Source organism: Bombyx mandarina, chromosome 04, assembly GCF_030267445.1.
Source record: "Bombyx mandarina strain Sakado chromosome 04, ASM3026744v2".
Lineage (NCBI taxonomy): Eukaryota > Metazoa > Arthropoda > Insecta > Lepidoptera > Bombycidae > Bombyx > Bombyx mandarina.
Window position 1 is genome coordinate 1,011,156 of NC_143211.1, and position 13,689 is coordinate 1,024,844.

A 13,689-nucleotide genomic window follows, 5' to 3' on the forward strand; every position below is an offset into this window, starting at 1 on the left:
AATAATTTTAAATATTTTTAGAGTAATAACTTGCATATTTTTAGTTTTGGCTAGTTTTTTTTTCAGTTTTTAGGGCCCGGTAACGAGATCTCTAAGTCAAGTTTTGTATTCTCTTCTTAAATTTTGTTATTATATGAAAAATTATATGAAGCGAAATGAAATGAAATTGATTAATAAATTAATTACAATGAAATTATATAAAACGAGTCGAGATGGGATAAAATAAATTTCCAGTAAAATTGTGATTATTTAGTGGGAGTTTATCAGTTACAAAGGTTTGTCTGATTTTAGTTTTTTCATACTTGTGTACTTTTACAGATTCTAAACAGTTAATAAACCACCGTTTTTACACATTTCATTCTAAAGAAACACTAAATAAAATAAAATAAACTATTTACGCAACATAATATGTCTTCGCGTTCCCTTTTGGCGGGCTTTTTAGTCTACCACAGATTATATCATTGAAAGGTAATAAAAATTGCCAGTACTAGTGGGTGGCCATGAAGGCATGAACCAACAATCTGCCACACTTACAATCATAAAATATACATAATCTAATTTATGTGCTTTATCTATGATATGTGTATATTACATAAAAAATATTAACTAAAAAGTAAAAAAAATCAACGTATAGTAAAAATATAACTTAATGTCCGTAAATGTATTATGGGTCATGTTTAAATCACAAATAAATATGTGCAATTAACATTCACTAAACCTCCCCTAACAGTCACCTTAATCTAAATTAATGTAAATTTGTTACCTATTATGTTTTATTCAGTATTTTAATATAGTCGGTTTTTTTTTTAATAGTAATTAATATATATTTCACAATGCTTAATTATTTAATTTCGCGGATACCATGTTAAACTAATAACTAAAACGAATATAGCAGCATCTCCAGCATTGATATCCGTCAAAAGACATAAGCTGTACAGTCCGCCAAAGAAACAATTACAAAATTAAATGTATATACGCTCGCTTGAAAAACATTGCCAATCCACCTTCAGCAAAAAGTCAATAACGTGATAAAGCTGTAAAAAACATCACGTTTATTACTAAAGCCATGTCAGATGTGAGTATAATTTCTCACGAATGTTTAGTTTTTATAATTTGATTATGAGACATAATAAAATTAGCAACGGTCACACACAGATGTAATGAAATACGCCTATGCTTGAACTGGAGTAATTGGATATATTTGACGTCATAGGTATTTGATACAATTATAGGTACGAAAAAAGTTTATAATATAATTATTAGACACACCTACCAATAAACAAGACAACAACAATTAAATGGATTGTAATTTAAAATACTTTTACGTTTCACAAAAATCTTATTTAAGCGATAATTTTAATATAGGTAAAACGTCCGTCTGGTGTAGTGGTAAGTGACATGGTCACTACACTAGGGGGTCGCGGGTTCGAATCCCGCCAAGGGAAGATATTTGTATGATAAATATAAATGTCTTTTCCAGTGTTATGGATGTATATTAAATATATGTATGTGTATAATAAAAATCTTACATTTATTTCCGATATCTGGTACCTGTAACACAAGCTCTTTACGAACTTATCATGGGACCAGTTAACGTGGCGTGATTGTTATTTTTTTATTTTTTTATTGCTTAGGTGTGTGGACGAGCTCACAGCCCACCTGGTGTTAAGTGGTTACTGGAGCCCATAGACATCTACAACGTAAATGCGCCACCCACCTTGAGATATAAGTTCTAAGGTCTCAGTATAGTTACAACGGCTACCCCACCCTTCGAACCGAAACGCATTACTGCTTCACGGCGGAAATAGGCGGGGTGGTGGTACCTACCCGTGCGAACTCCCAAGAAGTCCTACCACCAGTGAAAAAAAAAAATTACATAATTGGAATTGTAAATTTGTACACTATTATGATTATGATTGTATAATAACTTATATTAAACTAAATTATGCACTAGTTCAAGACGTAGGTACGTAGATTCATTTAATATATTACGTATCCTCTTTTGCTTTATTGACACCACTTTGAAAAAAAAACTGGCGCAATAAAATGACAAGAATAAACTTTAACAATATGTACTTAATAAAAAAAAACAAATTGAGTATCAGTTCACTCACAGAAGAGAAAGTGGTATGTATGTATTTTGTCTTTGCCTATTTAAACATAGATTAGAGCCTCGAATAATTGCAGTCTACATTATTTTTGGACTTAGTTGTCTATTGTTCGACTATTGTTGTTTCACCAGGATTACCAGTTTTAATTATTTTTATAAATACATAACTACAACACAAAAGCGTATCGACTATCTTCCATTTATCACATAAGAATAGATCAGCAGACGAATCAATAGTTCACATAAAAGTAGCAATCATTTCCCGTTGACACCATCATATAAGGAAACTTCCACCGATCATTAGGCTACAATGCGGAGTACACCAAACTTTCCTAGTCTTCATCTTATAACTTTTTCTTTGTATCGTATTCCACCCGAAACTGTCTATTCAGATGATGTCCAATCTTTGTCCTTATCCACACCGGTGTTATCTTAATGAAGAAGTACTGAAACAATATATAAAATGAGCATGTTTTAGATGATTTGGAAGTCGTCGAGGCCTAACGGATAAGACGTCCGATGCATTCGTGTTGAGCGATGCACCGGTGTTCGAATCCCGCAGGCGGGTACCAATTTTTCTAATGAAATACGTACTCAACAAATGTTCACGAGTGATTTCCACGATGAAGGAATAACATCGTGTAATAAAAATGAAACCCGCAAAATTATAATTTGCGTAATTACTAGTAGTAGGACCTCTTGTGAGTCCGCGCGGGTGGGTACCACCACCCGCCTATTTCTGCCGTGAAGCAGTAATGCGTTTCGGTTTGAAGGATGGGGCAGCCGTTGTAACTATACTTGAGACCTTAGAACTTATATCTCAAGGCGGGTGGCACATTTACGTTGTGGATGTCTATGGGCTCCAGTAACCACTTGACACCAGGTGGGCTGTGAGCTCGTCCACCCATATAAGCAATAAAAAAAAGAAAAAAAAAGATTTAAAATATTATCACTGGTGTAAGGGCGTCTTATGGACCAGCGCGGGTTGATACAAACACCCTGCCTATATCTGCTGTGAAATAGTAACCAAGTGGCCCAAGCTTCACAACACGTCCTACTACCAGTAAATGTTAGTTGATTATCGTAGTTCGCTAATACAATACTCAGAGGACGCTGTTTACTATTTTCCTGGGTCTCCTCAGTCGTCCTTTACGGTACTCACTGAACGGTACGGTACGGTGGTGCCATTCTAAGCCACCCACTGCCGAGCCCATAAAAATGTATTTATTCCTTCGCTCAACAATGGTACAAATCTGTACAATCATCAATTTATTCTGAATGCATTAACCGCTATATCTTGTTAATCCAAGGGATAAAACTAAAGTATCTCTAGTTAAGTCCATACCTGTATTCCATGAAGCCAATACCCAGTGGTGTCATGTACACGACCGAGAGTAGCCGCTGCATGTTTTGCGTAAGTGGCAGCATCAGGCACCAGCAGGTTTCCATCGAGAAGCCGCTGGGAGAACGAGTTCATCTTCGTTGACACGAAAAGTGGCGACATGTGCTGAACGTGGATCCCTTTAGGAGCGTATTCTTCGCGAATCGCCAGTGTGAAACTCCGAACGTAAGCCTGAAAACAAGGCCTCTGTACTATTAATATATATATATATATATATATATATGTCGTCGGCGGCGCCATGGATGGCTGAGCGGTAGTTTCGTCATCACTCGTATTCGATTGAACTCAGTTTAGTCAATAAAACTTTTCAATAATAATTATTGAAACTCAACACACACAACTTTCACAATGACAGGATAAACCGACAGTTTCGTTGCACATACCGACAGACCGACTGACTGACTGACTGACCGTCAGAGACTCACTGCTGAGACGGACGGAATCACTGTCTGACACGAATGCCACGACTCTGTCCACGTACCGCCATTTTATAACTGTGGCGTTACGGAGTCTACCCTTCATTTTGTGATATTTATCAAAACAACATTTCATCATTTAAAATAATAATCAAAACCACCGTCTTAATATTACTAAAAGTCGTCAACCACGACACGGCCATTCTGTCACTTTGACGTTTGTGTATCGTTGATATTCCGAACTATTGACCCGGATGCGACATATATATATATAGTTTAAATACAAGTCAGAGCAAAAATTAATATGAACACCTAATTTAATTTACAGATATCTATTGGACATAATAATAACAGAAAACTTGAATTGAAATATACTAGAACATTACTAGCATTAAACATATTGTTACGTCGGTAATAGTAACGTCATCTATCGCCGAATAGCCGAATGAATATCGAAGGAACTAGTAGTATCTAGAACGCTCCAGAAGTACAACGCCATCTATTGTGAGATAGCGGAAATACACAATACTCGACTTTTGTGGTATATTCTCGACCATTCTAGGAATTTCGCCTCGACTATAAAAGCGTTGCAGAGATGGCACACAGTCAGTTAGTAATCGGAACTACTCGAAGCGAAACAATGAACGGATCACCTGAAGCGAAGCGGAAGAAACGAATTGAGAATTTTAAAGTGTTTTAAGTGTTCTAAGTGCTAATACAGAGTGAACTTGTAATTCGGTAGAATTTTATTTATCCCGAACCCCAGTGCGTAACAATATTGTCTTGTAATAAAAAAATATACCATTATGATGAGACATCAATTAGCCTTATTTCTAACTCCAAACTAACAAAATTCACAAAACTTAGCCAAAAATCGGTTGACTCCTAAGAGAACGTAGTGGATCATAAAACTATACTTCTGGTGAATGTTCAAGTTCTAACCTTGGTAGCTGCGTACACAGCCATCAACGGCAGTGGCTGCAGTTCGGAGCCGGATGACACGTTGACCACAGCACCCTTTCCCTTCTTGGCCATCTCCTTCACCACGAGCCGGGTCATACTGGTAACGGCTCCGACATTCACGTGGACTATCTCCCACGCTTTCGACATCGGCAGGTCACCAAGCTCCGTCGGGTAATCGTACTGTACGCCAACATTGTTCACTGGAATGTGAAATATCATCATCACAATCCCCGTAATTGTTCGCGAGGACTTATGGCATCCACGCATTGATCTACATGCAGTCCCGACAAGTTTTACCACCTTCCTTCAACTTGCTCTAGGTCCTAGAGTGTCAGCGGTGTCAATATTCATAAACTTCAAGTCGAATTGATCGAAAAGTCTCTTAATGTTTCTTAATAGATATTTTGGAATAATTTTAACTGGCTTACCTAGTATACCGATAGGAATGTCTTTGAGTTCCTCTTCGATATGAGCGTACACTTCAAGGCCTTTACTGAAGTCAGCCACCACCATCTTGGTTTTCACGTTGTGTTCTTTTTCTGGGTGTAATGATGGAGAAATTTGATTGGTTATTGAATAATAATTAGTTATTAAATAATTTAAGAAAATGGATTACACAAAGCAATTTAATCTTATGGTTATTTTATAAAGTCTAATTGGTCTTGTGTTATAACGTTTCAAATTTTCTGAGTTTGTTATATAATTATTAACAGAATTTACCGATTTCAGTGACCGTAGCTTTCAATTTTTCAGGGTTTCTGCTGATGATGACCACGTTGAGGCCGCGTCGTGCCAGCTCCTTGGCGTAGTGTTTACCGATACCGTCCGTGCCGCCGGTCACAACTAGAAATATATTTTAGTATTCATAATTAATTGATAATTTATCGAATTTTCTGTTATTTTATTTCATTAGATACCGCATACTCTTCTTAAAAGTTACTTGAGAGTCTTCTATCTCATGTCGCAAGGTGATTAGTGGGTAAGGTCCTTTGTGTTATCCAAGCGCACCGGTAACCAATTAAGATCAGTTGGATTGCAGACACTTTCAACTATTTACTGAAAGAAATAATGTTTTCTAGCAATCTTTTAAAATAGCTAACAACCGTGAGCTCCCGATGACATTTTTGTTTTCATGGACCATGAGCCCGTTCGTTCATCTAATGAAATAAGCAATATTTTGAAACTGCTGTATCCGGTCAGTGTGGCATCATCTCCGACCTTACCGAAACAGAAATGCGGGGAACGTTCAATATAACCTTGCACATTTCGTATTTTTAACCAAAACTATATATTTTATGCTTCCATGACGATCGAAATTACAAAGCTAAGGGTTTCAAATTCCCTTTCATGCGTATAATATGCGTATGGAAGTAGATTCTCGAAGATCAGAAAATACTGAACTCAAGGTATTTAATTATCAACAGAATTTCAGAATTAATTATTACAGAATTAAACATTAACATTTAATAATTTATTTTCAATTTATCGAGTTTTATTCACAAACGCAAAAGCCGGTGTCTTGGGAATTCCTACAACCGTACATCAGTAGTGACAATCTAACCTGGTACAAGATGAATATACAACCCACCACCACCGTCAGTTGGTTTTCTTTGAGACGCAGGAACATCATCTCCCTAACAACCGTTTTGGCCAGTCTATAGACGGTAAAGGCGGATGACCTACTGACTTCACTTTAAGTCTATCCCTTACCGTACCGCGCTCACCCTTGCAGACCTGCATCCTGCCTCCTGCAAGTGGAGTATTTCTGCCTTCGTAAAAAGGTGACACTTGATAAAACTTTCATAGACACACACAAATATGTCATGATCTATCCAAATGTGGTATTATTCACACTCGCAAGGCTATAGGCTGCCTTCATGAACTACAATCACATTTTCTGAGGTTAGCCGTCGAAGCATCTTGGTAAGTGCGTGATGTAGATATTGACTGAAGACCAAGACCTCGAATCTATCCATAAGTATATGAAGACTGCGTCAGAATCCTTGTTTATGACAGCAATGCGGCATGTATCGTGACCGCCTCTACTACAAACCTGACGCTGTCCACATAGCAGCCAGCTATCGTTGTCACCCTAGACATGTCCTGATGAATCCACCTTATTCAGTAAATTCACTCTCGGTGCTGTTGGACGCTCCTCGCACACCGAACTCGTCAAAGAATTCTACGTGACACTTAGTTCTATGGATTGACCCACTAAATTTCTCGTTGGATTTTCTTAACGGATCACGCCTCAATCTGCAGGTAACTAGTCCTAGATTCTATATTAATATATTTGTTTACTTTTCTATTTCTGCTGATACGATGAAGGTCTTTGCGAACAGCGGTGGCTGACGATCGCGAAAGTGAACGACCCTGAAATCTATTGAAAACCATGTTCATGCGCAACTTTGATAGTTTGCGCAATTTTTAAAGTCGCTTCGTCTGACGGGACACAACAAAACCGCTTAAGATACTTTATCGTGTCTATGAATTAATTATGTTTTGATATTAGGTATTTCTAAGAAGATTTTAATACACTCTATGATACATTTTGCGGGCATCTGTCTATATATATTTATATTAGTGATTTCTTCTATGTGGGACTGGAAAATTTACAGAAAGAAAACGCGCGTCATTCTAAATTAGCGGTCGGGGAACTTTTTTAATTATTACCCCAAAATATTTTTGTGTAAGTTGATATTACCCCATGGCGAAGTACGAAAAAAAACGAAATCGCTTATTTTTAGCATCTTTCGTATTATAGCCCCCTTGATAATTTTGAAAAGAGAACAATAACTAAAAATTTAACGATTCTAAAGAAGTTTCACTTCAATATATACATTTTACTCACAAATGTTTCATTTTTGTCCCCCAAAATTTCATTTTAGCCCATTTGGGGTAATTTACACCGGTTTCCCGACCGCTGTTCTAAATGAACATCTTGAGACATAAATATAGCTTATTATATTGACTGAGCAATCCTTCGAAACCAATCACATGTATAAATTTTTTGCAGAAATCGACAAGATCGTGGTACTTAGACGCGCAGACTCCCGGAGCTCCTAATACTCTGCCTTCACTGGTAAAAGACGTAAATAAACAGGTGCATGTCGAGCAGTGTGCTTAGTGCGAGTTTTTTAACGTTCTCGACAGCGTAAAAGTTAGCTCATATTTGTATGGCATGGGATCGTTTGTGTACTGTTATAGGGATTTGGCCGAAGGCCTTTTTAAAAAAAAATGAAATTAAGAAAGAATAGATTTATTTTATTAAATTACAATAAATTGGGCTCAATTTAGGGCAAGTGTCACGCGCGCGGATGATGGTTTCAAACTGATTTAAATTATACGAGTAATTATAAAGAGTTTATAACAGTACGTTTGCCGCTAGGGGTGCTGTTCCAACTGTATACGAAATAGGGTTAACTTTTACGCTATCGAGAACGTTAATAAACTCGCACTAAGCATACAGAGAGCGTCAATATTGCGGCCTGCTTCCCAGATCTATATTAACGGAAGCCTTACTCGAACAAACGGGAACCTTTTTAATTACCCTAATTAATTTAAATGAATACCTAGTTTATATGGATCCTGTCAAATGAATTTATACGAGTCTATCTATATTTATATATTAATACGTGAAGCTAAAACTTTGTACCCCTTTTTACGAAAAGAGAATAGATTAATATTGTTCGTCTAAAGTGTAATCTTAGCGAAATTTGTAATTATAGAAGTATGATAGATAGTCTTTGACAATAGAATCATAATAGTGTACAAACTTATAATTTCAATTGATTATAGTCGAATTTGGACTACCGGGGACCACTAGTATTTATTTATATGCAAGTCACTTGTCTTAACGTCGCCGTCGCATAGTTACTACTCCGAGGCATAGCTATAAAACTTAAGTACAAAATACTATTACATAAACTTTCGCTTTCTACATTATCTCAAGTACAATGTAATGTCATTATTTCAAGGTGCCGTTAGACAAAGAGAAAGTTGTTATGTAAATCTTTATTACTTACGATCATTTATTATTTATGACGTGCATTTAAATCTATTTATACATACCTGTAAAAAAAAACCTTTATAACTTTATTATTTAAAACTCTTTAGATTTTAATAAGGTTCAAAGGCTTTCTTCAATGTCATTCAGTGTCATGGAGTGAAGTCTGTCATTAAGTAAATGATAGGTTTCATACTTCAGTGGTAAATGAAGAGTTCAGTTTTGTATAGTTTAATAATACTGTATACTGTTTAATTTTTAATGTTAATTTTAAAAGAGATTTTAAAGAAGGCTTTAAATATTGTTTTCTTATTATACATATAACAGAAAACGTAATTAAGTATTTTATTGTTTATTCGTTCTGAAGTACTCGACATCATTCTATACATACTTAAAATTGTCATAATATTGCTCCCTTCTTCTTATTTGCTACTTATAGTTTAAAAAGTTAGTGCGTAAAATTACCAAAATTAAGCTGAATACTAAAATACTATTTTTATTGCAATAAATGAGTTCACGTCCCACTCTTTATTTTTATTTTTTATTGCTTAGATTGGTGTACGAGTTCACAGCCCAACTGATGTTAAGTGGTTACTGGAGCCCATAGACCATCTACAACGTAGATGCCGCCACCCACCTTGAGATATGAATTCTAAGTAGGTTCTAAGGTGTCAGTATAGTTACACTCGGTGTTAATCATAAGCGATTCGGCTGTCAAGCGTGGCAGCGACGAATCGTTGCAATGCTCGACTTCTGGAGCGCACCATCTTGCAAGTGAGCTGGTGAGTGGGCTTTCTTATTAAACAGTCGCCGAATAGGAATCCCGCCCGAATCCTGGCACCTAAATATATGCGGCGTTGGGACCCGCGACGAAACACCAGGAATACGACGTGTAAGCTGCATTACATGCTGTTTGAACACGCCGGAATGGAGCTTAACGTCAACTGTCAAAAAACGATCACCCTGTCAGGATAAGTCGCGGCGCTGACAAATAATTTGGACAGATTCGCGTGTTACTGGTCCGTAACCTATGGATTAATTTGAATTAAAAGTATTTCCGCATTATTCATTCAATTTACACGGACATTGCGGTTTTCTCGTATTTCAAACAATTATTTACGGTCATATTTTTTTAATTGTTTTACAGCCTTCGTTTTTTCGTAAGCTGTCATAAAATAAAACTATTTATAAATTAGTTATGTCGACAGTATTAATTAATATTTTTTTGTTATTTAGAAAATTGCGTTTTATGAAGCATTAAATGTAATTGGAGAATATTGAAAGAGTAGAACATCTTTAATTACATTAAGTTTGTTTGACAGACGTTTATCGGCACGTATTGGTTACAATTAAATAGGCAACGCACGATTACTTCGCGGTAGAGTTAGACAGAACGGTGGTATCAATTCGTTTGGGCTCACAACTAAAATCAGTACCAGTTTTCAATACAGGAATTACAGAAGATTATCTTAATGAGGGTATAACTATTACGGACGAATTAATAGAAATAGTATAGTAAAAATAACATAAAACATAATATTAAGTAGGCATAACACTAATTATATTAAGTAAGTGATAAAAACTATATTAAAAATTATATTAAAATCAAAGAATAAAAAAAAAACTAGCACACATAGATTTTAAGTTATGTAAATTTACTGGAGATAAAAAGGCTTTATTATTATAGCTATATAATATAGCTATATATAGCTATATACTATTGTGCTAACAATATATATAGCTATATATTGTTAGCACAATAGTAACAGTCCAAGGAGGTAGTGCTGGCGCAGCCACGTCGCACGATCAATGACCAACTCCGCTGAAGTAGCTCCATGATATACGGTGGAAGGTGGTAATAAACGGTAATCATGTGCTTACCGTTTGCCCCGGCACCAGTAATATGTAGTTTTAGTTTAGATGCTAAATGCTACATTTTACATACAGTTTCAGAGCTTACATGTAAAATTTCTTGTGAACATTGATTTTTTGTCATTGCTATTCCTCCTTTATTGTGTTAGTCGTTCATGCTAGGTGCGCGTTTAATTGCTAAAAATAATAATAATATAAAATTATAACCTCGCCATAGTCACGCTTAAGCAAATCTGAACATGTAACGAATGAAACACGTTCTTGATTTTCAATTAGATAGTAAAATAAGTGTAAACAACTAAAAGATTTTTTTTCTTTAATTTTTGCATGACCACTTTTATAAATAGAGTACTATCGTCGACACACGAGAGAACACATTTTTAATGGTTGCAACATCGTTGTGTCACGACCTCTGGGTTACGTTTTGCAACTGTTAGGTATGAGCGATGATTTCGCAACTTTGTCTTAAGATGTTTCGACTTTGACGGATTGAACAACGTTTTATTGTAACGTGATGTGAGTTCACGACGAATGCAACGGCTTCTTGGCTGTTTGAGCGGTGAGACAGACAGTGCTGTTCAAATTGAGGGTTTCCTCTGTGGATTTTACAGCCTGGATGCCGTTGTTCACCTTGAAACATTAGGTTGAGAGACAGTCTGTATAGGAGCCCAAATTCGTATAAGTCTCAAAATGTTGCCCACTAAACAACTTCCCTTGTACTCTCTAAGCCGACGTCTGATCTTCAGCCGAGGTCAGAACCTGGGCAGAGCTGGAGGGTTCCAGGGGTGAAGCCCTCAGGTCACTCCGTGACCAATACCGTGAGGAGACTGCCTTTTTACAGGGACCGGAGCTGGAGGAACGCCCTCCTCCCGCAAGATTGTCGACTCGCAGAAGTCGCCAGGACTCATCAGTGCCGAGCATCGTAACCGCGATGGTCGGTAGCAACAAGTGTGGTCCTGTCTTTGTGACGAAGACAAGGCGCTACTCCACAAACGCGGTCCACGAGTATATGCTATACCGTGTCCTCGCCGCCACTTCTACAGTGGTGGCACTTAGGCATCGACTCCTTCCGGGCGACGCTACGCATGTAGCAAATAAACATGTCCCATATTACGAACTCCTCAATGAAGTACCCTGTGCCGTGCTCCATAATGAATATCGCTAACTGGCTGAAATACACGCATTATCTGAACCGGTTCGCGCTTTTTCGAATTTTGATGGAACTTTGATGGAGCTTTTGCGCAAGTGCGGATAATAACCAAAATACGTTTTCAACTCACACGGATGGCACAGCACTATAACGAACACGCCAACATTAAGCTCTAATTTCATCGAATCTCTTTGAATGATAATACCATAATAAAATGTATTTTTAAAGGTTTTTCTATCTTTAGGGGTCTTGATACCCGCTACCGGTTTCAATTAAGTTTGTGTTGTAGCACATTAGTATCTTTGTAGTGTTTCGATTTCACGTAGTGTTAGCGTCGTGATTTCCATGAGCTGTGATAAACGTATATCAAACATTATTTACATTGAAACCTTTTTACCAATGACAACAATTTTACATCATTATCGTCAGCCCACAGTTGTCCACTGCTGGACATAGGCCTCTCCCGATCCACACCACTGAGCCTTCGCGTATCCTCGTCCAAACATACATTTTAATTCTATCATTACAATATAATTTTATAATTAATATCATTATAATATTTTTTTTGTTTTCAATTGTAATTTTATCTAACAAAAAAAATAATGGTCTTGTTTAAATATTCATAATATTACATATATATTATAATCATAATATGAAGTATATTCAATTGACTAATTATATTTTAACTATGTAATTAATTATATTTATTTTAAAACGGGTTTCTTGTTTTTCCTTCCAAAAGGAAGAATCTTAATGCGAACATTTTTTACTGTATTAATTATTGTATTAAACGGTACACATATATTATATCTATGTGTGAGTATTCGTATCGTATAGAGATGAAGGATATAGGTGTGTATATGTGCACAAACCGCCATTATAGCTACATATTCTAAAGATACATTATTTTATATTAACTAGTAGAAACTTGTGAAAATGTTCAGAAGATATTTATTTAATTTTCTGATTGAATTTATAGCAACCTGATGATAAGTGACCAGCGTCTCTCATGGTCGCCAGCAACGTTACTCATATTCTTATTACACGAAGATAGCCTATTACACACTTATCGTATTTATTTCAATATTGTAATACCGCAAATATTTTTGTTCTTTAACTTAGTACCTATTCATTTTTTTTTTTTTTTTTTTTATTGCCCTTGTAGGCAGACGAGCATACGGCCCACCTGATGGTGAGTGGTTACCGTCGCCCATGGACTTCAGCAATGCCAGGGGCAGAGCCAAGCCGCTGCCTACCAAATTCTATTATTCTGCCTATTCATTTATTTAACCTAGGTACATAATATATTATAACGCATGCTGATTTACAATATTTTAATTTTAAATGTTGTCGGATAGGTAATTGTCTAGATAAGGGCTCGATATGTGAGATAAAGCACTAATATAACAAAACACGTATTCATTATGGTTTAACGAAACCATTAAAAAACAAATCTTGCAAACCAGTACCTAAGTAGTATTACAAAATCCGACGGAAATGAATACATACCGGCCCACGGTCCGAACTTTTTGGTCAGCGGCTGATCCTCGGCGGGCAGGAAGTACGGCATCAAATAAGACGAAACCAACTCTAAAGGACTCCACAGCGAGTCCAGAGCAATCGACAACACAGCCAACAAACCGATTACAACTAGAAGAACTATTAACAACGTGAAAAACATATTTCGATCGCTTTTTAGAACGTCTCAGTAAGCGTGCAGCCAAGCTCAGTGTAAGTCGTTGACTAAACAGTCGATACGAAACGAGCTAG

The 13,689-nt window shown here is 36.5% G+C and overlaps 1 protein-coding gene across 1 annotated transcript; it reads right to left on the reverse strand.

Annotated features, from left to right (window-relative positions):
- Nucleotides 1–1,439: 1,439 nt before the first annotated feature.
- On the reverse strand, nucleotides 1,440–13,689 carry LOC114251904 (inactive hydroxysteroid dehydrogenase-like protein 1). Its single transcript, XM_028186340.2, has 6 exons — nucleotides 13,429–13,689; nucleotides 5,612–5,734; nucleotides 5,320–5,430; nucleotides 4,871–5,091; nucleotides 3,456–3,683; nucleotides 1,440–2,556 (listed from the first exon to the last, which is right to left on the reverse strand). The coding sequence occupies exons 1-6, from the start codon at nucleotides 13,598–13,600 to the stop codon at nucleotides 2,455–2,457; spliced, it is 957 nt and encodes a 318-aa protein (XP_028042141.2). The 5' UTR covers nucleotides 13,601–13,689; the 3' UTR covers nucleotides 1,440–2,454.